Source organism: Corythoichthys intestinalis, chromosome 9 (genome assembly GCF_030265065.1).
Source record: "Corythoichthys intestinalis isolate RoL2023-P3 chromosome 9, ASM3026506v1, whole genome shotgun sequence".
NCBI lineage: Eukaryota > Metazoa > Chordata > Actinopteri > Syngnathiformes > Syngnathidae > Corythoichthys > Corythoichthys intestinalis.
Genome location: NC_080403.1, coordinates 24,265,319 through 24,289,446, shown reverse-complemented (window position 1 = coordinate 24,289,446; position 24,128 = coordinate 24,265,319). Strand labels below are relative to the sequence as shown.

The 24,128-nt window shown below is 40.0% G+C and overlaps 1 protein-coding gene and 1 long non-coding RNA gene across 3 annotated transcripts in view; one reads left to right on the top strand and one right to left on the bottom strand.

Moving 5' to 3' along the window:
- col2a1b (collagen, type II, alpha 1b) overlaps positions 1-24,128 on the bottom strand; it is a 113,277-nt gene that overhangs the window by 32,876 nt on the left and 56,273 nt on the right. For both annotated transcript variants that reach the window (XM_057846087.1, XM_057846088.1), the window contains 8 exons: positions 19,148-19,246; positions 15,358-15,411; positions 14,994-15,092; positions 14,746-14,799; positions 14,612-14,665; positions 14,452-14,505; positions 4,136-4,189; positions 3,643-3,687 (listed from right to left, as the gene is read on the bottom strand). In XM_057846087.1, the coding sequence (XP_057702070.1) occupies positions 3,643-3,687; positions 4,136-4,189; positions 14,452-14,505; positions 14,612-14,665; positions 14,746-14,799; positions 14,994-15,092; positions 15,358-15,411; positions 19,148-19,246 (513 nt within the window). The remainder of the gene's footprint in view (positions 1-3,642; positions 3,688-4,135; positions 4,190-14,451; positions 14,506-14,611; positions 14,666-14,745; positions 14,800-14,993; positions 15,093-15,357; positions 15,412-19,147; positions 19,247-24,128) is intronic.
- On the top strand, positions 17,744-19,255 carry LOC130921799 (uncharacterized). The gene is made up of 3 exons (XR_009064400.1): positions 17,744-17,861; positions 18,065-18,163; positions 19,159-19,255. It is a non-coding gene; the product is annotated as an uncharacterized LOC130921799 (long non-coding RNA).

Genomic DNA, 24,128 nt, shown 5'->3' with positions numbered 1-24,128 from the left:
AATTAAAGGGAGTGCCCAATGTACCAAATATGGCGATGCTTTGAATTTGGCTGCTTAGGCGAGAGTCTGCTCACTTTGCTCCGCTAGTTGTGAACGGATTTGAATTCAGTTAACTTCTACCATACAGGATTAGAATCTCAAGTTTGTCCTCACAAATCAAAGCAAAAACAGGGACAAATAACAGCTCGGATATTGAGAAATTGGGTCATGTGTATATTAACCCTCTGATGCAGGAATTATGAAATCCTTGGTCAATACTTTTTCTGGAGATTTTTTATTCTTCTTAGGACATAAAATCATGTTCAATTTCTTATTTTTCAAAAATATGATTTTTTTTCATGAAGTTTCAGACATGTCCAATCCAATGGACGACATGCACCTGCACCTTTAACATAAAACAATGTAAATTTACTATCAAAAATGAATTAATTTGAGTTCTATCGTAAATATAGAAACCCTTGATCCCTTTTATGCCTAGATAAACATTTCAACATTTTTGGGGAAATTTCTACACTTTCAACACTATAGGCATAATGCATAGGCCTGAATAAGAAAACCAATGAAATTTCTAGTTGTGACTCCTACACCTAAGCACCAATGTCTGGCAACTATTCATCAGAACTGTTGACACTACAGTCATCATCACTGAAGCTGGATGGAATTTCCTGGGCTATTCTGTAAACTGCCTTATTCTTTGCTGCTTTTGAAGTCTATAAAAAAAGATGAAATGCATATACTAGTAATAGCCTAATGCAAACTACAGCTAAGATAAAATGCATATAGTAATACAAATTACAGTTAATCTGCACAAAAATGTCTATTTTTAAATTAATTGCTTATAAATATATAAATTACATACCAACTTATAACCAAAACAGTCATAAAAAGAATAAAACAATTATGTGTTCTAAAATATACTGGGGGATTCTGATGTCCACTTCATTGGACACATGGTTAATCATAGATTTATATGTACTATACACAAATATTTCATATTCCAAACAGATATTATCTTTCCCTAGATGTTACTGTATATAATTTTTTTTTTTTACCACCGTAGCTCTTCGGGCATAGAAGTATTGACAGGATATGCCAGTTGCAGTGTTGTTAATAACGGCGTTAGAGTATAACGGCGTTACTAACGGCGTTAGTTTTTTCAGTAGTGAGTAATCTCATTAATTACTTTTCTCATCTTTGCAACGCCGTTATCGTTACTGAGGATGTAAAGGCGTGCGTTACTATGCGCTACTATGTTGGTTGAATGACGCGAGAAAAGTGAGAGTCACCCACTCACGTAGAAAGCAGAGCGGGAGGAGGGGAGGAGGACGCCGTTGCAAACACAATGCTAGGTGGCGCCAATAATACCTGACTGTAGCCGATAGCCTACAAACTACGCCAAATGATGCTACGATAGATATTATATGTATAGAGAACTAGATGCGAAATGATAGACTCGCTGGCGTTAGTAAACAGCCGCCATCTTAAAGCACTTCTAAGGAAGGCTCTGTTGTAGACAGTGTTGTTAATCTTACTTTAAAAAAGTAATTAATTACAGTTACAAATTACTTCTCCCAAAAAGTAATTGTAGTATATCGTAACTCAGTTACCTGAATGTATGAGTAATTAGTTACTTGGCAAAGTAACTGGTGATAATTTTCATGTTTTTTTTTCTCAAAAAAAAAAAAAAAAACCCAAACAAACAAAAAAACAGGTCACACAATGTGAAGTTTAAAGGGTTTTTGGGACAATTGGCCGTAGCCCAATTCTTTACCCTAAACATAAATAGACACAGGGGTATTGCGGATATTGCGATAACTAGATAATAACCTTTGCTATGTGTGGAACTCTTTTAATGCTGTGAATCAACCGTTAAAGTTATTAAAATTGCTCCCGTTATTGCATTAGTTCCCTTCTGTCTATTTTCGACATGTGTAAGTTTTAAAACTGTTTCATCATTTAAAGATAGATTTAAGTTAAGCTTTGCCGATTTAGGAACATTTTAGATAAAAAGATACTTAGGTTCGCTAGGAAGGTTCTCTACAACAGAGCCTTCCTGAGAAGTCTACTGGTTTAAGATGGCGGCTGTTTACTAACGCATCTAGTTCTTCATTATACATGTTGCTAATGCCGGGCATGTCTGTCATTTGCATTTAGTTCTGTATATATGTGATATCTACCGAAGCATCATGTGGGCGTAGTTTGTAGGCTATCGGCTACAGTCAGGTATTATTGGAGCCACCTAGCATAGTAGCATCGCGTTTGCAATGGCGTCACACTCCCTAGCCTCTCCCCACTCCTGCTCTGCTCTCTCGTCTCCGTGAGTCCGTCTTTTTCTGACTTTTTTCGCGTCAGTCAACCAACATCGTAACGCATGGTAACGCACACCTTTCACACCTCAGTAACAGTACCGGCATTGCCAAGATGAAAAAAGTAATTAATTAGATTACTCACGACTGAAGAAAATAACGCCGTTAGTAACGCCATTATTAACAATACTGGTTGTAGAGAACCTTCCTAGCGAACCTAAGTAACCTTTTATCTTAAATACTCCTAAATCGGGAAAATTTTGACTTGAATCTTTCAATGATTGAATGAATGAATTAATTAATTTTTGAATGAATCAATGAATTTAAAACTTTCACATATCGAAAGTAGACAGAAGGGAACTAATGCAATAACGGAAGCAATTTTAACAACTTTAACAGTTGATTTCCAACATTAATGACTTCCAAACATAGCCAAGGTTACTATCTAGTTATCGCAATATCCACAATACACCTGCGTCTAGTTAAGCTTAGGGTAAGAAATTGGGCTAAGGCCAATTGTGCCAAAACCCTTTGAACTTCACATAGTGTGACTGATGTTTTTTGTTTGTTTTTGTTTTTTTTTTGGAATGGAAAAAAAAAAAAAAAACATGAAAAGTAACACCAGTTACTTTGCCAAGTCACTAATTTCTCTTACATTCAGGTAATTCAATTACTTTTTGGGAGAAGTAATGTGTAACTGTAATTAATTACTTTTTTAAAGTAAGATTAACAACACTGGCCAGTTGAAGTCGACACAGGTGGCAGTTTGTCGGCTATCTTGGAATCAGAGGATATTTAATTGCAGTTACACCAACTAACCACTGAATTGACCTCAACACAGCAGAGAGGACTCTTGAGGTCGCTATGCAGATAAACTTTAGAAACCAATGCATTTAAGAGAAAGGTACATTTCAGTAGCTGTCCACTGTAGTCTGGTGCATAGTTTTTTAAAAAAGTTTTTTTGAGGGGGAAAGTATTTTTTTTTCATTTTATTATTATTTTTTTTACTACTACTGTATTTTATTGGCTGCCATTGATAGTAACAGACACCCAATCTTTGACTACTTTGACTGGGAGGGGCAGGCAGTGATCATTCGCTCATTCCCAGTCAAAAGACATTTGGTGTCTACGTATATCCGTCAATATGTGTTCTTAAAAAAATCATAAATTGCATTCTTTTACCAACTATCGCAACACATACCCTGTAAATACTATCCACGTTGGTCATTATGGTGTTGCTGAGAGAGCCGAGTTTTTTTTGAGTAATACACAGTGTAAAAATTTAGCAACAACTGTGTCAATGAATCAATAATTCAAACACATTCTGTGAACGTACCCTGGGTCCAGTGGCACCGGCAGCTCCACCTTCTCCTGGAACACCCTTTCGAGCAAGAGAGAAAGGAAGTTGGCATCATCCTAAAATCGGGAAAATGTACTAAAAGAATACCCAATCAAAATATATTAATAAAATATTTTGTTAATCTGATATTAAACCCGATTTACATTAGACGACAAAACAACTAAGATTTATTCTTAGCCCCAAAACACACACACAGTGCAGTATAGCAAATGCCCTATGGACAGAAAAAAATAATTTCCATTGTCAATAAATTGTGAAATGAATGTCAGTGATACGTTCCAAAAATGCAAAAAACATCTATTATGAGTCACTCACAACAAGCAGCTAGAAGACTGACTTGCAGTAGAAGCAAAATAATTTAGCTCAACCTTTGCCAGACTGGTTGAGGACTAAATAAGCAACCCTGTCAAACATCCAAGTGGAACCTTCGAGCTTGACATGAATGATTGACTGAATGCTTAGTACGCACCTGATCTCCAGGCTTGCCTCCCTCGCCAGGGGGACCGGGCGGGCCAGGCAGACCCTATGTACACACACAACATACACATTATGATACGTGGACAAAATGATAATGATACAGTGCTCACACGTTGCGGTTCGTAGAACAATAAGTGCAATTTTAAATACATGGGACAGTTTATTACGTCCGCAAGTAGGTGAAACCTACAAAAGGCGGAGATTATTCAATACATATACATACTGTACATATATACAAATACATACTGGACAGCATCTACAGTACATACATATTTACACATGTATAGTATGTAAATATATTAGGGCTGTCAAACGATTAAAATTTTTAATCGACTTAATCTCAGCTTAAAAATTAATTAATCGTAATTAATCGCAGTTCAAACCATCTATAAAATATGCCATATTTTTCTGTAAATTATTGTTGGAATGGAAAGATAAGACACAAGATGGATATATACATTCAACATACAGTACATAAGTACTGTATTTGTTTATTATAATAGATCAACAAGATGGCATTAACATTATTAACATTCTGTTAAAGCGATCCATCTATAGAAAGACTTGTAGTTCTTAAAAGATAAATGTTAGTACAAGTTATAGAAATGCTATATTAAAACCCCTCTTAATGGTTTAGTTTTAATAAAATTTGTAAAATTTTCAATAAAAAAATAAACCAGTAGCCCGCCATTGTTGATGTCAATAATTACACAATGCTCATGCATGCTGAAGCCCATAAAATCAGTCGCACCCAAGCGCCAGCAGAGGGCGACAAAACTCCCCAAAACACAAGTAACAAGTGGACATTGCTCTGTGCTGTCATTTTAATCTGTTTGAGCGGGGTATGTGCATTAATTGCGTCAAATATTTTAACGTGATTAATGTAAAAAATTAATTACCACCCGTTAACGCGATAATTTTGGCAGCCCTAAAATATATAAATGTTTAATTGCAGTTAATCACATATTTGCATAGTTAACTTGTAGTTAACTCACTTTTTTTTTGTTGTAAAAATAATTCCTTGATTTCTGTCCCATTATTTTATCAAATGTTAACACTAGTGCCATCCAATCATCCATTAATCTACCGCTTAATCCAGGGTTGGGTCGCGGGGGTAGCAGTTTTAGCAGGAAAGCCCAGACTTCCCTTTCCCTAGTCACTTTAACCAGCCCCTCCGGTGGGATCCCAAGGCATTCCCAAGCCAGTCGAGAGACAAAGTCTCTCCCGTATGTCCTTGGTCGTCCCCGGGGCCTCCCGCCGGTCGGACATGCCCGGAACACCTCTCCAGGGAGGTGTCCAGGAGGCATCCGAACCAGATGCCCGAGCCATCTCAGCTGGCTCCTCTCAACGCGAAGGAGTAACATTGCAACCCTGGCTTCCTCTTGGATGACCGAGCTTCTCATCCTATCTCTAAATGGAGAGCCCAGAAACCCTGCAGAAGAAATTCATTTAGGCCACTTAAATCCACAGCTTGTGACCATCGGTTAGGGTAGGAATGTAGATCAACTGGTAAATCGCGAGCTACGCCTCTTTGCTCAGCTCCTTCTTCACCACAACGGATCAGAACAGAGTCGGCATCACTGCAGACACTGCACCGATCCGCCTATCGATCTCTCGCTCCCTACTACCCTCACTTGTGAAACACACCCCAAGATACTTGAACTCCTCCACTTGGGGCAGGCTCTCATCCCCAACCCAGAGAGGGCACGTCACCTCTTTCCGACTGACGACCATGGTCTGGGATTTAGAGGTGCTGATCTTCATCCCAACCGCTTTACACTTGTCTGCGAACCGCTCCAGTCAGAGTTGGAGATCGCGGCTTGATGAAGCCAACAGCACCACATCATCTACAAAATGCGCCTAGAAATTCTGTCCATAAAAATTATGAACCGAATCGGTGACAAAGGGCAACCTTGGTTGGAGTCCAACCCTCACTGAGAACGAATCCGACTTACCGCCGGCAATGCGGACCAAACACTGGCACCGGTCAAGCGATTAAAAGATTAATAGCATGCAGTCCACAGTTAGTTCACAATATATATATATATTTTTCGAATAATTTTTAAAAATGCAAAAACGATTATATATTTTGAAGTTTTAAATACACCTATTAGCAAAAGAGTTGAACAATGGGCTTACCTTACATCATTCAAATTTAACCCTCATTAGAAACAAAAGTTTACATTTGTAAAGATGAATTAAACATCCTATTTCCCCAAATAACTCTAAATTAAAGCATGTCCGCTCAACGTTCTGAGATCAAAGGTTTAAAGCACAGGTCCTTGTATTTTGTTTTATATATCTTTATTTTATATACCTTACATTTCTATATACAAGTATACCTTTATGAAATATAACATTGGTTGTCATTGGTTTCATACTATTTATGAAAGAAAATTACCCCAAAAGTTGAAAAATGAGATAAAATATATAAACTCACCAAAATGTTTCTCAAGCATTTATATACTTCATCTGTGCATTTTAGGAGGATTTGCACCAGTCAATCCACCTCAGAAAGCCACATTTTGGATTAAGCCACCAAAGTTACATTTCGCCTGAGAACGTGGATTTCACCCTGGTCCTCCATGTCCTCATGCCTGAAAACGGTGAGCTCCGGGCAGCCGCGCGAGGACTGCGAACCGCCCGGAACCTCCGTCTTACGTGCTCAATAAATGACAATACCGTATTTTTTGGACTATAAGTCGCAGTTATTTTCATAGTTTGGCTGGGGGTGTGACTTATACTCAGGAGCGACTTATGTTTGAAATTATTAACACATTATAATATCATTTCACGTTATTTTGGTGTTGTGGAGTGACACTGATAGTTTGGTAAACTTGTTAGCATGTTCTTTATGCTATAGTTATCTGAATAACTCTTAATAGCTATGGCCACGTTTGCGTTCTGCCTTTGAAAATGTGTGTTCAATTGTATCATTGACTTTTTTTATATTGAAATGCATGCTTTTAGTTTGTGGCGCTTTCACGCCCACGTGGGGGCGCACTCGCACTTGTTTATGCGAAGAAGAGCGCTCATACGCCAGAAGAAGACGGACAGCTACGCAGCATCTCTGTCTGAGCAAGTGGGCGAGAGAGAGAGAGGGAGAGCGAGAGAGACGGCTGCGAACCTACGTTCATTGTTTATGCTTGTAAAATATCTCTACAGAGGCAACGCCTGCGTGGATCATCTTTTCTGTTATTGTTGTGTGTTTTCCACCCGCGATCGGACAGAGCAAGTTGTGTGATTGTTTGAACGATGTGCTAATGCTAGCGAACGGATGCTAACCGTTTGTGTCATTGCTGTAATAGCACCTAATAATCATTTATTTACGTTGATGCAAACCTGTTTGGTATCGTGGATGAAATTGATTCAGCAAATTATACGGACATCCAGCATCGTCATTTGGGAGTTTAGCTCGCTGTATAGCCAGGACCGAGCCGTAGCGTCCTAGTGAGGACAGTATTCATTGTTCATGCACTGTACACCTATTCAGCATGTTGTTCTCTATTGTATTTTTATATTAAATTTCCTTTTAAGATGATGTATCTGTTCTATGTATTGGATTTTATCAACTAAATTTCCCCCAAAAATGCGACTTGTCTTCCGGTGCAACTTTTTTTGTTTTTTTCCTCTTAGTTAGGCATTTTATGGCTGGTGCGACTTATACTCAGGTGCGACTTGTAGTCCGAAAAATACGTTAGATGTCACAAACAGCCTCAGAGTGCCATATTTGGGGCTAAAATAGTCAGAGTTACGTTGGGCCTGACACGAGGAATCCACTTCGATCCCCCATGTGCTTTTGCCAGCATATACAGTGCCCTCCATAATTATTGGCACCCCTGAAAAAGATGTTTTTTTTAGCTTCTAATAATTTTTTTTAAAATCAAATAATATGGGACATTAATGGAAAAAAAGAGAAAAATCTGACCAAAGCACACGGTCCCAGTTGAAGCCTGGGGCCGTGTGTATTTTTGTGTGAGACCAAGATTGAGCTTTTTGGCAACAATCTAAGTGGGTCTGGTGTGCCACAAAAGATGCGCATGCTGAAAAGCACTTCATACCCACTGTGAAGTATGGGGGTGGGTCAGTAATTCTGTGGGGCTGTTTCGCTTCCAAAGGCCCTGGGAACCTTGTTAGGGTGCATGGCATCATGAATGCTTTGAAATACCAGGACATTTTAAATCAAAATCTGTTGCCCTCTGCCCGAAAGCTGAAGATGGGTCGTCACTGGGTCTTTCAGCAAGACAATGACCCTAAACATATGGGGTGCTAATGATTGTGACACACATTATTTGATGTCAAATATTTTTTTCTTTATGTGGAATTTTTTTCCCCACTGAATAAATGCACTTGTATTGAAGGTTGGATTTTTCTCTTTTTTTCCATTATGGTCCCATATTATTTGAAAAAAAAAATATTAGCAGCTAAAAAACACATCTTTTTCAGGGGTGCCAATAATTATGAAGGGCACTGAAGTGCGTCTCAGGTGGCCCGAGAGCTGCGCACGGCGGCAGGAGGTTCATCCCTCTACTTTCACCCAAAAACGCTTGAAAAGGACTATGGTGGGTTTACACTCTTCACTCTGCCTCAACGTGCCCCATATTGGCCATCAAAATCCAAAATGATGTTTCTGTTGTGATCCTGCCTTTCATTCCGCATTGATGCGCTTCTCCCTGTCTGCAGGCTGCATGGGTGCAAGAGGGACGCACTCCTCAGGAGTGAGGCTAACCAGCAACACCTGTATCTCAGTAGAGCCTTTTTAAGCCCAGGCCAAACACACACCAGTTGCTAGAGGATTTCAGCATTAGCACTGTAAATAGCCTCGCTCCTGAGAAGACCATGCTTCCCCGAGTACTCAATTTGTTGCTGTCCCAGTGAGTTGTTGTCCTGGTCACATTTTTTGTTGTTTCAGAAAGTTCATTTTTTTCCATTTGTATTGAATTTTTATTTTAACATTTGTTTTGAAAATAAAATCTCAACCACCTCTGCAACTGAGTCGTCGGCTTTTCCTGACAAACCTGTAACAGTTTCGTCTGAAAAAGCAGTATTTGACTTGTCTTGAAGCCCAAACTACGGTGGGCGGATGGGGTAGGGGCCATGTTTAATCGCATGGTAAAAAAATTGCCGATGTCAAAAGAGGTTTGGGTTAACTCCGTTATTAATGAGTGAACTGACAGCAGTCATGTATATGCAGTGGGGCAAATAAGTATTTAGTCAACCACGAATTGTGCAAGTTCTCCTACTTGAAAATATTAGAGGCCTGTAATTGTCAACATGGGTAAACCTCAACCATGAGAGACTGAATGTGGGAAAAAAAAAAATACTGAAAATCGCATTGTTTGCTTTTTAAAGGATTTATTTGCAAATCATGGTGGAAAATAAGTATTTGGTCAATACCAAAAGTTCATCTCAATACTTTGTTATGTACCCCTGTTGGCAATAAGAGGCCAAACGTTTTCGGTAACTCTTCACAAGCTTTTCACACACAGTTGCTGGTATTTTGGCCCATTCCTCCATGCAGATCTCCTTTAGAGCAGTGATGTTTTGATGCTGTCATTGGGCAACACGGACTTTCAACTCCCTCCACAGATTTTCTATGGGGTTGAGATCTGGAGACTGGCTGGGCCACTCCAGGACCTTGAAATGCTTATTACGAAGCCACTCCTTTGTTACCCTGGCTGTGTGTTTGGGGTCATGCTGAAACACCCAGCCACGTCTCCTCTTCAATGCCCTTGCTGATGGAAGGAGATTTGACCCCAGAATCTCTCGATACATGGCCCCATTCATTCTTTCCTCTACACCAAGGGTCCCCATCTGCCGGGACGCGGACCGGTACCAGTCCGTGGCGCATTTGCTACCGGGCCGCACAGAAATAATAATTTAATAACGACCGCATTCTGGCAGAATTAACCCTGTGCCCCTGCTTAACACACCAATATCCCTGTCTACTCTAGATATAATACTACGGGATGGATTAGAATGTCGTCATGGAAATCCATTGATTGGACTGCTAGCAGTACATCTTGTTTGTGTATATAATATATCTATGTGCGCTTGTCCTCGATAATAACGCATTCCTAGGCCACGGGCGAAGCACATTTGTTCCCGGTAATAATTAGCCCCCACACGAGCGAAGATGACTGGAAAACAGACGTCTTTGGAGATATTTTTACGGCGAAAAGGGCACCTGACGAGCCTAGCCTACAACCTCGAAGACCCACAAACTGCGAAGGAGTGGATTCGTGACCCGTTTGTGAATAAACCGAGTGATTCTAGCATGTCCGTGCAACAGGAAGCTCAACCTGTAGAGATCGCAAATGACGGCGACCTTATTAAACATACATTTGAGACAACAACTCTACCGAGGTTCTGGATTGAAGTCATTCTGGAATATCCTGACATCGCTAAAAGAGCAATGAAAACCTTTCTACAATTTCCAACATCGTATTTTTGTGAAGCGGGATTTTTGCTCACCGTTCTTGTTATCATTTTGACGCCACGGGGTGAGATCTTGCATGGAGCCCCAGATTGAGGGAGATTATCAGTGGTCTTTTATGTCGTCCATTTTCTAATAATTGCTCCCACAGTTGATTTCTTTACACCAAGCGTTGTACCTATTGCAGATTCAGTCTTCCCAGCCTGGTGCAGGTCTACACTTTTTCCCTGCTGTCCTTCGACAACTCCTTGGTCTTGGCCATAGTGGAGTTTGGAGTGTGACTGACTGAAGTTGGGGACAGGTGTCTTTTATACCGATAATGAGTAAAAACAGGTGACATTAATACAGGTAACGAGTGGAGCCTCGTTAGACCTCGTTAGAAGAAGTTAGACCTCTTTGACAGCCAGAAATCTTGCTTGTTTGTAGGTGACCAAATACTTATTTTCCAATCTCATTTGGAAATAAATTATTTAAAAATCAAACAATGTGATTTTCTGTTTTTTTTCTACATTCTGTCTCTCATGGTTGAGTTTAACCCATGTTGACAATTACAGGCCTCTCTAATCTTTTCAAGTGGGAGAACTTGCACAATTAGTGGTTGACTCAGGGGTCGCGTTAACCGAATATTTTCCGTCGTTGACCGTTTTTTTAAAACGGTGACGGAAAAAACTGAAGTCCATCAGTCATTTTGACAGGTTGCAATTCACACCCCAGACCACAGGGTGGCGAGTGAGCATATTAATTAGCGATTGTCTCTCTTGATGCATGACGTCGTTGGCCTTACTCGGAAAAATGTCAAGGCAACTGAGTGTCTTTTCTTTAAAAAGCCCCAAAACGACGATTGTGTTGATAAAAGAGGTGAAAAAAGAGGGACTGATGCAGTGAAGGATGAAGGACACACTGTTGAGATCCGCGAATGCGGCGAACAAGATTGAACCCAAAAGCAGACAACAGAGGGGAAGCGTTCGGGGATTTATTAATCACAAATAAAACAAAACACGCGAACGTGGTAAAAAGGGAATAACAAAAAGGGTCCGTGACAAATAGGTCGACGGGGATCAAAAACGCGAAAACCGAGCGGAGGACAGAGCCAAAAGACAAACAAAAATACACTCAATACCTGCACAAGGTAGAGGATCACAAAACTAAGACGTCTGACGAACTAGAAGGCATATACCAAGCGACTCGAAAGCAGTACGTGTTAATGGCGACCAGCAAGGGATATATCTCGGCGTTCTTCTCCCGGATAGTTTGCGTTTATATACTGTAGCTCAGGGGTCCCCAACGACCGGGCGGTCCGTGGCGCATTTGGTGCCGGGCCGCGCAGAAATAATAAATAATTTATTAACGACTGCATTCTGGCCAATTGACTTTGGCCTGTTCCGCTTAACACACTAATATCCCCGTCTACTCTAGATATACAACTACAGGATAGGAGGTCGTCATAGAAATGCATTGATTGGGCTGTTAGCACTAAATCTCGTTTTGTATATCTACGTGTGCTTGGACTCGATAATAACGTATGACGTAGGTCGTCGCCAATCACATTTCTTCCCGGAAATAATTAGCCCCCACACTAGAATGACTGAATAACAGACGTCTTTGGACAGACTTTTTACGGGGAAAAGGGAACCTGACGAGCCAGAAGATGTGCCTACAACCTCAAAGAAAACAAAATGTATGCTACTTCCCAATCACTAAAGACCCACGAACTGCGAAGGAGTGAATTCGTGACCCGTATGTGAATAAATCGAGTGATTCGAGCATGTCTGTGGAACAGGAATATGGTAAATGGTGTTATACTTATATAGCGCTTTTCCACCTTTCAAGGCGCTCAAAGCGCTTTACACTATCTCACTATTCACCTACTGGTGACGCAGCACCAGGAGCAACATGGGGTTCAGTATCTTGCTCAAGGATACTTAGGCGAGTTCATCAGGGCGAAGAATCGAACCCACAACCTCTGGGTTGGGGGACAACTACTCTACCACTGAGCCACGCCACCCCAGAATATCAGCTTGTAGAGATCGCAAATCACGGCGACTTAAACGTACATTTGAGACAACAACTCTACCGAAGTTCTGGATTAAAGTCATTTCGGAATATCCTGCCATCGCTAGGAGCGCGCTGAAATCTGTGCTACAATTTCCAACATCGTGTATTTGAGATGCTAGCTTCTCTCACTCTCCCATCTCGGGACCATCTCGTCTCAACGAAACAAACTCAGGCCTCCCAACTATTCAGCGGGTGAGTTGTATTTTTTCCCTGCACTTAACACGACGGGGCTAAAAACAAATGTTGTTTTATATTTGATGTATTTTTGTGCCGCACATTGCCGGTGTTCTGACAAAGTTGGCATGCGCGTAACGTTAAAAAGGACCGCGAATGGAGCGATTCCTAAGTACACACTACAAACTTTCTTTAAAGAAAGGAATATTAACTTACGTTTGCCATGTTAGGCGCACACAACAACTGCACGTAGCCCTCTCACTTAACGACTTCGCCGTGTCGTTAAGCATTCATTTACGCCATTTCCGTGTTGCACATGTATGTTTGTGATGTAAATAGTTTTTTAGCACCATTGGATAACATTGAGAGTCCAACTGAATATAAATGAGGGCTTTTTTTTTCACCGCCACAAAAGCTTTGGAAGCAAAATTTTATAACGGTGCAAAATTTGACAGGACACCGGTCCGTGGTGCAAAAAAGGTTGGGGACCCCTGCTGTAGTTGACGAGCAGGGATTAGCTGCAGGTGCGACGTCGGCACGCCCCTACAGCCGACTCTGCAACAAAAACAAATTCTGACAAGCAGCAGAACGCGACACAAACAAGCAATCAACCCTCTGCAACTACTGAGCGAGCAAGTTGCATTTTATTTCATTTTTTCATTTCATTTTAAAAATTTAAGTGACGGGTAAAAATAGATTATGACTGGATTTTTATGAACCTGTCAGTCAAAATGACAGACAACGAAAAAGTCTAGCGCAACCTCTGCGTTGACTAAATACTTATTTGCCCCACTGTATATTGTATATAAATATACAATCAAATAATCAGGATCATTATCAGGCTCCTCCTGCAGAGCTTGCTGATGAGCTGATCATTTGATTTAGGTGTATTAAAGGAGGGAGACATGGAAAACAAGATGGATAGCGGCTCTCGAGGACTGGACTTGCAGACCCCTGGATTAGATTATTTAACTCAAATTTGCAAGGTATATGATGTGATAAGAGATAGAGTAATAGCATTTTGGGGGCATGCGGGAAAAGTTAGAGTGCCCAGTCCTCCAAATATGGCAATGCTTTGAACTTGGCTGCTTAAGCGGAGGTATACTCTCAGGGGCGCACTCGCACATGTCACATTGGGCGTGCGCAGCGGTGCTACTAAACGTTAAAAATAGCAAATATGGCAGAACGTCGGCTTGAATTAACTGTTTTTACAATATTTTTAATTTATATATTTTCAATGTTTCTGTTTTGTGCCTTTTGGAGCAAAAGAAAAAAGCTATTGCCTGGAGTGGGCAGGTATGTTGTCTTCCGGGCTGAGGAGGTCGTCGGGGTCAAAGTGCATCATTGGGTGGCATGAATACTACATCGTTTTCATTTGGAATTGCGACATTGTTCGAATGGAGACAGAACCATAAACAGTAAATGAAAATTTGAAATTTTTCATATTCTCGGAGAGTCACCATGTAAACGGCCCCTCAAAGGGCTCCACTAGTTTTTGTATGATTCTAGGTTTTTTGTAGTCTTTTGTCTAAAATACAGCAAGATTTTTTTTCTATTGACACAAAACAGCACAATTTTGATACAAAGTGCATGCCTTTCATTGGATAACTGAGCAAATGTGTGCGTAAGTGTCTGCTGTATACCTGGAAACCAGAAGGACCTGGCTGACCTTGCTCTCCTCTCTCACCAGCGGGGCCCTAAAGTTTCAAGTAGTCAAATTAGCGATTGCCATGAAATACATTTTTCTTACCAAAAAAAAAAAAAAAAAATCCTTATGAACAACCATCCAATGTGGATACATACAGCAGGACCAGGAGGTCCGGCAGCACCAGTTTCACCATCTTTGCCAGGCAAACCCTGAGAAGAAGAAACAAATTCAATGATCATGTGACTGTGTTGTTTGGGTTTTCTTTTGTTGATGATTGGGTGACACATACTCTCAGACCATGAGCTCCAACCAATCCCTTTTCTCCAGATTTGCCAGGTTCGCCCTAAAAACAAGTCATCGAAACAGAATGGACAAGTGAGATTTGATCAACAAAAATTGGAGATTCCCATCACATCGAGCAGATGGTTGATGGGCACCATTGAGATTCCTTTAGTTGCAAAATAATGTATTGACAAATAAATAATTAATAGCTGCATTGAGACAATACTAAGTCTGATGCCGTGAAAGCTCACGTACAGTTGCTCCTTTGGGGCCAGGGAATCCCATAACGCCAGGTTGTCCGCGTGCCCCCTGTGGCCCTGGGGGTCCTGGTCGGCCATCTTCACCGGGAGCTCCCTGTATGGTTGGAAAAAGTCAATTGTAGTTTCTGGTGTTTTTAAGATAGCAAAGTTATTAATATTGAATAAAGGAAGAATGAACTGGGGAACAATAATATGCCAAAGACACAAACACATTGGGAATGGCAGGCTGGGAGGTAATAATGTGAATTGTCATTGGATTGTGCAATTACTAAAAAGAAGCTAAATAATAGCCCCTGAAGCTGGAGGCGGTCTTTTTGTTTCATTTTGATTGACAGCAGTCACAAAAAAAATGCACTCACAGAAGGTCCGACTTTGCCTTGGGGACCCGCATCACCGGGACGTCCTGTAAGACCCTGTCAGAGCACACACACACAATCAACAAACACTTAATTTGCCTAGAGATGAGAGGCACAGCTGCATGCTGGAATGGAATCGTCTTCTAGATTGCATTGCTACGGCAATAAATGGAGGCACATAAAGGAGTATAAGGTGGTAGAACTTGATTTGATTGGGGATGATGCCGTTGTTGCTTTGCTAATAAAACATGATCACATTCTGGAACTCCTACAATTGTAATTACTGTGTTGTTAATTTAGAATTCAGTGTTGCTGAAGGTAGTTTTTGTCTCTTGATGGTCCCAGAAGGAGAAAAAAATGAATAAGGTGAAAAAGAGGTTATTAAGTCCCCTTTTTTAAAAACTGTTTTCTGAAAGTTTTGATCTATTTTAAGCTTTTGCTTGCCTAAAGTGTGAAAGTGCCCTTAATCTTCAAATTTTTTTTTGGGGGGGTTGGGGGTTAATTTTTTGAGTTAATTTTCCAATTAACGGTAATTACAAAGTACAAACACAACTAATCTAAAAGTATCAATTGATATATAAATAGGAAAAGATTGATTTGCATATCCCGTTACAACTTCGAGACAAATATAAATATATACTAAATCTAAAGACTGCATTACAATTAGTGTTGCAACGATTAATAAATCAACTCGAGGAATTCGATTGGAAAAAAGCTTCAAATCAAATTTTACTGTTTCGAGGATTCGTTTAATTAGAGTGGCGTTGTAATGGTTTGTTTTGAAAGCCTTTGCATTTAGTTTTATTGATTTGGGTGGATACACTGCCCTTTAGGTGGATACTTTGAATAGGACATAACTCATCTAACATGGCTGGATCCAGCTGCTCCCTGTTAAGACCCGTGCATGTGACATGAAAAAGCATGTTTATTTCATAATACACGTGGTATTTTATGCTCCTGAATGATATGGACCGCTTGGATGTGTGTGGAAGCGATCGCTATATTTATTTAGTTTTTTGAATCCCGCGCCATGAAAATGAGTGACTTCCGGCTTCGATCTTGCATTGAGGAGGAGGGCGCTGTGACGTGTACGGTAGAAGACGTCCTCTTCACTATACAGCGTACTGTTGTGTATGAGGACGAAGGATTCAGCTGATTTTGCGGATTAATACGTTTATTTTTCGCATCACGCCAGCCAAATGGCTGCAGAAAAATCATTCTGTATGAGGGAGAGGCGTATGCGCCTTTTAGGAGTTTCAAAAGGCTCCCATTCACCGTGGATATTGGCCAAAAGAAGCCCGACGACTACTGTGGGACCATTGGACTTACGAGGAAGTGAGTAAACATCTTGTTTAGTATTATGTCAAATATTAATACAGCTATTACAAAGTAAACACTACAAACTTTCTTTAAATAAAGGACTACTTACGTTTGATCATTGGTAGGCATGTAAAAAGCTCTCCTCATGCACATTAGCACGTTAGTTGCACAACAACTGCAGCCACCCTCCTCCGGGGAACGAACTGTAAATTGCTCTCCGCCGGGCGGTTTGTCAATCCGCGAAGACAATCGACAACTCAGTCATCATGTCAAATAATTCAGGAGAGTTATGTGTGATTTTCCGCTTCGAAGACTTTGAAACATCACTCGGTTTGGGTTAGCATGTCGGCTAGCTGTCACGCCTTTTGCTTTGTTTACATTCTCCGAAGCCGGGGAAGGGAAATGACATACAGTATGTCCGATTTAGGTGTCATAAAATATCGTTCGGGAGGTGCGACATTAAAGGTGAAGTCGACAGTTTTGACCATTATGGAGTAATTTTGCCATGTCGTCCTGAATAAATGCATTTTTATTATTTCATATTCCATTTAGCACAAGACTGTTATTTGTCATGACCATGCCGTTTATTTAGCAATTGGGGAAAATACTTGGATAAAAAGAATATTTTGTAAAAATATTGAAGTAAAGAGACAGAAACAATGACATTTTGCAGCTCTCTTCGTCGCGTTTTCCTCGTTGTGAATAGTTCCCCCTCGACGGACTGACTGGTCCTTCTCAAGCCATTTATATAGCTATTGGGGATAAATACTTGGATAAAAAGAATATCCTGTAAAAATATTGGAGTAGAGAGACTGAAACAATGACGTTTTGCGGCTCTCTTCGTCGCGTTTTCCTCGTTCTGAATAATTCCCCCTCAATGGGCTGAATAGTAAAACCGATGAGCCCAGTCTACCACCGACGTCATCCACCTGTTGGGGACGCTAAAGCCCTATAATGGTAGGCGTGGCTAATCAGCAGATTAAAAGACTAATTTCTTGTCATCTGCGCTTTGCTAAATTGTTGTATATAGTCGAATCGTCTCAGAATATGATTCTAATTCACATAATAATGCCATTTAAGACTTTTTTTCTCATGTCGTATGCTCTTTAGGTGGCTACTTTGAATAGGACATAACTCATCTAACATGGCTGGATCCAGCTGCTCCCTGTTAAGACCAACATAAAGTTGTAAGTTTATGTTTGAGCTAATATGTTTATGTATTCGTAATTTAGTTTATAACAATTGTTAGAATTTTTTTTAGTAATGTGTTTAAACGATTTGGTATGAGTATTGTACAAAAAAAAAAAAAATTGTATTTTATAGCATTTAAGATAGCAGCCTTTTGCTATTCAAGCCAGCTAATATTTCTTTTGTTGTACTTCGATTGTAGGATCCACAACAAAGCCCTTCAGCCTGACGCTATCCTCTTCCGTCTCCCTCGCACACCGTGGGACAGCGGCGAAGAAAAACTCTCACGCCGCTCTCTTGAGTTCGTTACTTTATTCATTCATAATCCAACAAAAATTAATCCACAGCTTGACATCCAAAACGTAAACAAAAGAGCAACTGAGAGATTGATACAAAAAGAGGAAGAGATAAATAGGATGCCAAAAATATTGTCTGGGCTCTACTCCTTACTCCATCCTGCCTTCACGTCGACAGACTTGCCCAAAACAGCTTTCGCTTAGCCTTTACACTGTACGACATGAGGTCACAAACCCATCCCACAAACCCAAATAAACAAAGAACAAGCCTGTCTTATATAACCAAATTAATTCTTTACAATTAACATAAATATTATCCAAACGTTATTTTAGGCACCTACATCGATCCTCATTTATTTATTTTTTTGTACTGTTTGAGGCTAAGCTCAGGTATTTCAATGTATTTTTAAATGCATTTTTTGTTCTTGTGAAATGATAGAGTAATTTTGCATGGTTTGAAAAAAACACTCAGGAATTTTATTCTGTATTTGCATTTAATGCTCTTTTGATGTGCAATCTGAGCAGGCCTTCGTTTTACAACTCTTATTCTGCAACTCATTAAATGTTCCTTATCGATTATTATTATTTGAACTATCTAATGGATAGATTAATCGATTACTTAAATAATCGATAGCTGCAGCCCTAATTACAATACAAAGTTTTTGGCTAGGCAACAAAGGTCACAATGTCAATAAATGACAACTTCTCTACACAGTTAATAAATGTGTCCGTGTTTGATAACATTATTTAAAAACCTCTTAATTGTACATTAAATTAATTCTCTGCCTGTAAGCACATCATGACTGTGCACCTATTTTTTTTATTTGCATGAACGAATCCCTGACATATTCCTTTTGGTAAAATTATGATAAGTTCCGAATGATAATTTTGACACAATAAACGTGATATCAGATCATTTGACACATCACTGACGCATTATTCTCAAGTATGATCCATACCTAATTTAATCATTATTTCTTTCAACTTACTCTGGCACCAGGTAGACCAGACTCTCCAGGACGGCCGGGGTCACCATTAGCACCCTTTGGACCACTGGCACCGGCGGGTCCGCGCTCACCGGGGGCACCCTAAGAGAGAGTGAACATTAAAAACAGGCCTCTTACACCCCCCCCCCCCCCCCCCCCAAATAAAACTCATAAGAGTAGATGGTCTCCTCATTAATGGTGTGAAGCCTTTCATTGACCCACTTCAGATGAGCAGATTAAATTCTGGCAGGTTCATTTGAGTGTAAATGAGATTTGTGTGCGGGTAGATGACGTTAGATGAGATTCTGCTTCTGATATACGAGACTTTTGGGCCATTGGTGCAGAGACGGATCTGGAGCTATGCTACCACCGGGTGGCCATCAATTGAAATGACATGCTTGGCTGCTTATTTACCGTTTGCACAGGAAAGCACAGACCATCATGGGGTGGGGGTGGCGTGGCTCAGTGGTAGAGTAGTTGTCCCCCAAACCAGAGGTTTGTGGGTTCGATTCTCCGCCCTGATGAACTCGTCTAAGTGTCCTTGAGCAAGATACTGAACCCCACGTTGCTCCTGGTGCTGCGTCACCAGTAGGTAGATGACGAGATAGTGTAAAGCGCTTTGAGCGCCTTGAAAGGTGGAAAAGCGCTATATAAGTATAACACCATTTACCACCATAAACTCCTTGGAACATTATTACTATTCATACATGTAGTTTTTCAAGCCCTCACACTTTGAGAAATATAGAGCTAAAAGTTTTTTAATTTTTTTCTTTTTTCTTTTTAACGCAATCCTATTGAAAAAAATAATACAAAACAGTTAATTATTTCGGCTATGCATGTGTAATTGTAGGACAACCTATCTTAATTATTAGATGAGTGCTTAAAGGGAACCTTGAACTTAAAGACTTGTAGGTTCTTATAAGCCACAATTGTTCACTTTTACTAAAATGTTATTAGAAACACACAAAATATTGCCATTGATTTAAAAATCTATAATATTTAGTACATGCTATGACCTACGGAGGGCGCCTGTTTTAAGAGCACAATGAACGCTCGGGGTGATGACGTAGTTTGTCACTGCCACTCGACGAATACTACCGGGTAACGGCAATAGCGTACCGCACGTAACATGTCACATTTGCTCATTAATACTGTATTGGCCCGAATATACGACGGTGTTTTTTGCATTGAAATAAGACTGAAAAAGTGGGGGTCGTCTTATATTCGGGGTCTAGACATTATACCCATTCACGACGCTAGATGGCGCCAGATATCATGGAAGCGAATGCTGAACTTGACTCCCCAGGCCAACGCGAACCCCTTATGGTTAATGCAGTTATTCCAAATTTGTTGTTTTATCACAATAGATTGGATTATTTACATTTCAAAAACTAGAAACCATTCATTTACGAATGTGGTTGCACTTTAGTTTACGTATTTAAAATGTTCAGATATTAAGATTCGAATGAGGCAAAATAACATGCTTTGTCTCTCAGATATATTGTTATAATCATTTGTTTCAGATGTATTGTAATTATTTTCTGTATAAAAACTAATTTGGTGTTCAGAAAGTCTTTTTTCAAACTTGAGTCTTGAAAAAAAGAGGGTCGTCTTATTATCAGCGCCGTCTTATATTCGGGCCAATACAGTACTGATGATGTTAGCAACTGTTGCTAGGAGGGTCAAAACTCGCGTTTGTCCCTCATGCTAGATGCATGTAAATAGTGTACGAACAAGATGTTTACTGAGCTAAACCTACCAATTCTGTTTGAAAATGATGTCCCTGGTGCCAAATGCAATGGTAAAGATGTGGAAGAACATACAAATGTTCAGTTAAAGAGATGGCTTGAGTGTCGAGGGCTGAAAAAGACGGGAAAATAGCAGACCTGATCCAGAGGTAACCTTTTTATCGACACCTTTTTCTTGTGTGCATTGCCTTACGCCACTGACAATGACATTCTCCTGTTTCAACAAGCTATCCTTTAACACTATATGCCCTGTCTTTCTTATATATTATGTCCCGTTTTTTGGAAAAATATGCCGACATGACTGTTGTGATATATAAATGTCAGTCAAAGCAGTAGTAGTATCTACAAGTAACTAGGTAGGAGGCCATATAATATATATACAGTATATATACACGTACACACACAAACACAAGAAATTCTTTTAATTCCCAGTTCTCAACCACTAAAGATTGTTCATAAATATAATACAGTATATATGTGAGTCTGACTCAGTCAGACAGTCAGATACCATTTAAACTTCGGGAAACGTAAGAAGACAACCTCCTTCATATGTGGACGGTTGTAATGTCTGGAGTCGTTTTTAAAAATTCCATAGCAGCAGTGTTTACGCACAATGTTCTTTTTTGAAAGATTACGGGCAGAAAACAAGCAGTACTAGCATGGGGTGTATGTGAGCGCGCTTCTTTTGACCCACTTTCGGTTTACGATGGTGACGTCACGCTGCCTTGTGGTCCAAAAATAGTATTCGTACGGTACGTTATAGACCCTATCCACCTATGTCACAAAATGACGTGTCGCTGTATCCGGCCGCCATATTGTCCGTATTTTTTAGACTTATTCACATTGTTTTCAATTAGTCGTGCAAGTTATAGAGCAATTCATGGAAGCCCCGGTGTTATCTGACGCTGTAAACTCATTGGATGCGTTGCATAAAAGGCGTTATGTGGAAAAGCTTCAGTTTATCCATTCGCCAGATCCATATTTGATGCCTAAATCGATGTTTTTCGACCCGCTGTCTTCGCCGTCTTTGCCTGACATCTGCTACCACGATATTTCCAACTATCTTGTCCACACAAAATCAGCCTATTCTCACGAAAGTTTGAAAAACTTTAAGAGCTTGGAGGCTTATAAATACTTCGTTGCTGGTTAGGTGAAACAGGTCCTCGTCCACAAAAATTCGGCAGGAATCTATTTTGTGCTCGGGAAGGTGAGTTACGAAATTTTCAATTCAAAATCTTTTGTTCTTGCTAACATCCACTGTCAAGTCTAATGTATTTCATGTCATTTGTCAATGGAGCTAGGGCTTTTAATGTTTATATGGTTTAGCGATAGCACTCTCACTACATACATATATAATATGTAATAAATATGAAGTGCGATAGCACTACTCCAGATTGTCCCTAGTTGAATTTATTTTTTGGCTTTTGACCTCAATAGTGAAATTGTAAATTAATTGTATGACAACTGTCTTATTATCCCCTTACAATTATATATTTTCAGGTAGTTCATTCACAACGTCCCCGATTAGCCTAGCAATGATCTTAATTGTGGTTGTCAGCCCAAAACCCTCTAAATATATATTAAATGCATCTTACCAGATATAAAATGACTACTACATAATCCGTGGTAGTCGTTTGGAGCCCAGTTTTCTCGTCGAATTGCAGCAGTCAATCTCGCTCTCCTGTCCGGGTCTCTCGGAATACGGTAAAACTTCAAGTCTCCCCGTCTATCTGCTCTGTTTTTGCAACCGACCGCCACACACGACTTCACCATTTTGATTATTAATGTTAACGAGCAGAAAAACACGCCACAATAGGAGGAATTTACGAAGCGCTAATGCATTAACATGACGAGTATACGGACAACATGGCGCGGGGGCGTGGCTGTGACGTCACGTGAGTAGGGTCTATTCCTTCTATGCGGCGAGACGTCCAATACATGCGCTCATCGGTTCAAAACGGTGAGTACTTACGACTGTTGTTTTTATTGAGTCTTTATTACCTTTTCATTGTCTCAAAATACTTTTTGCATGAGTTTCCCTTTCATACTCTTAATCATTGTGTTTCCTTGTGGTAGCTTTACAGCAGATTGTTGATCTGTTGACCATATTAGTCACGTAGTATACTTAAACCAGCCTTATTATTTTTTTCTTAAGGCATCTTTAGTATGTTCTGTCTGTATGCATCTAAACAAAACAAGCTGAAAGCGTACCGTAGTTCTTTGGGTGTCAAATTTGCCTCTTGTAGACGTTTGACCGGTGTAGCACATTTTGGCAGAACCCCTTTTTTTCCCCCCTACTCTCATCTCGTCTCATCCTGTCTTTCCTTTTCATTTTGCTTTTGCTGCTCGTTTTGTGAAATATCGACAGTGCTGTCAACAACATCATTAATGTTCCTCTCGGGTTCAAATTGAAAGGGTTGAACAGATGACATGTTTATGCATCTAGAGCAGTACTTCTCAAACAGTGGGGCGGATCCTCCTAGGGGGGCGCAGAGCGATGCTGGGGGTGGCGCATGTGACCTTGGGGAACATACATTTTTGTCAAACTAGAACAAAGTGTAATTTCACATCCACTCAGTGGGTGGCAGTGCAACTCTAATTTTCAGTGGGTGCACAGTACTTTTGAACAAAACGAGCACACAGCAAAGAGCTCTGGAGATATGAAAAGCTTAGACAAGGAAATATGACGAAGCATATGTAGCATTTAGCTGTAGACTTTGACTTTTAGAACAGTGGGAGATGAGGAAAGACCAGACTGTTTACTTTCGCAGCGGACAGCAGGAATCATTTTTTTCAGCAAGTGCCAAATATTGCCAATAATCCTCCCACTTTGTTAGTGTTACATCAGCAAACCAGCGAGCACTGTCAGCATCATATAAGGTGGCATACCAAGCTGCTCAGTGCAAAATAACCCCACACCATAGCAAAGGAACTGATACTGCCTGGAGCAAAAATAAAAAACGTCCCTCTGTCCAATGGCACTGTCCTTTTGTTGTATTAATTTTAGTTTTGTTCGGTCTAATTGTTCGACATATTGTCCTAATGAGTTAATTTTGCTCATCAATTTGAATTCATTATTATTTATTGATTTTGTTAAATTTTATTTTTCAGCATCAAACTGTCAAAAAATGTATCGAGTGTATTTTTACAGAATGGATGTGTTTGTTGTTGTTGTTTTTTTTTTTTTTTTACACTTTATTGTAAGTTGATCTATATTAGTTTTTTCTTTAATATTA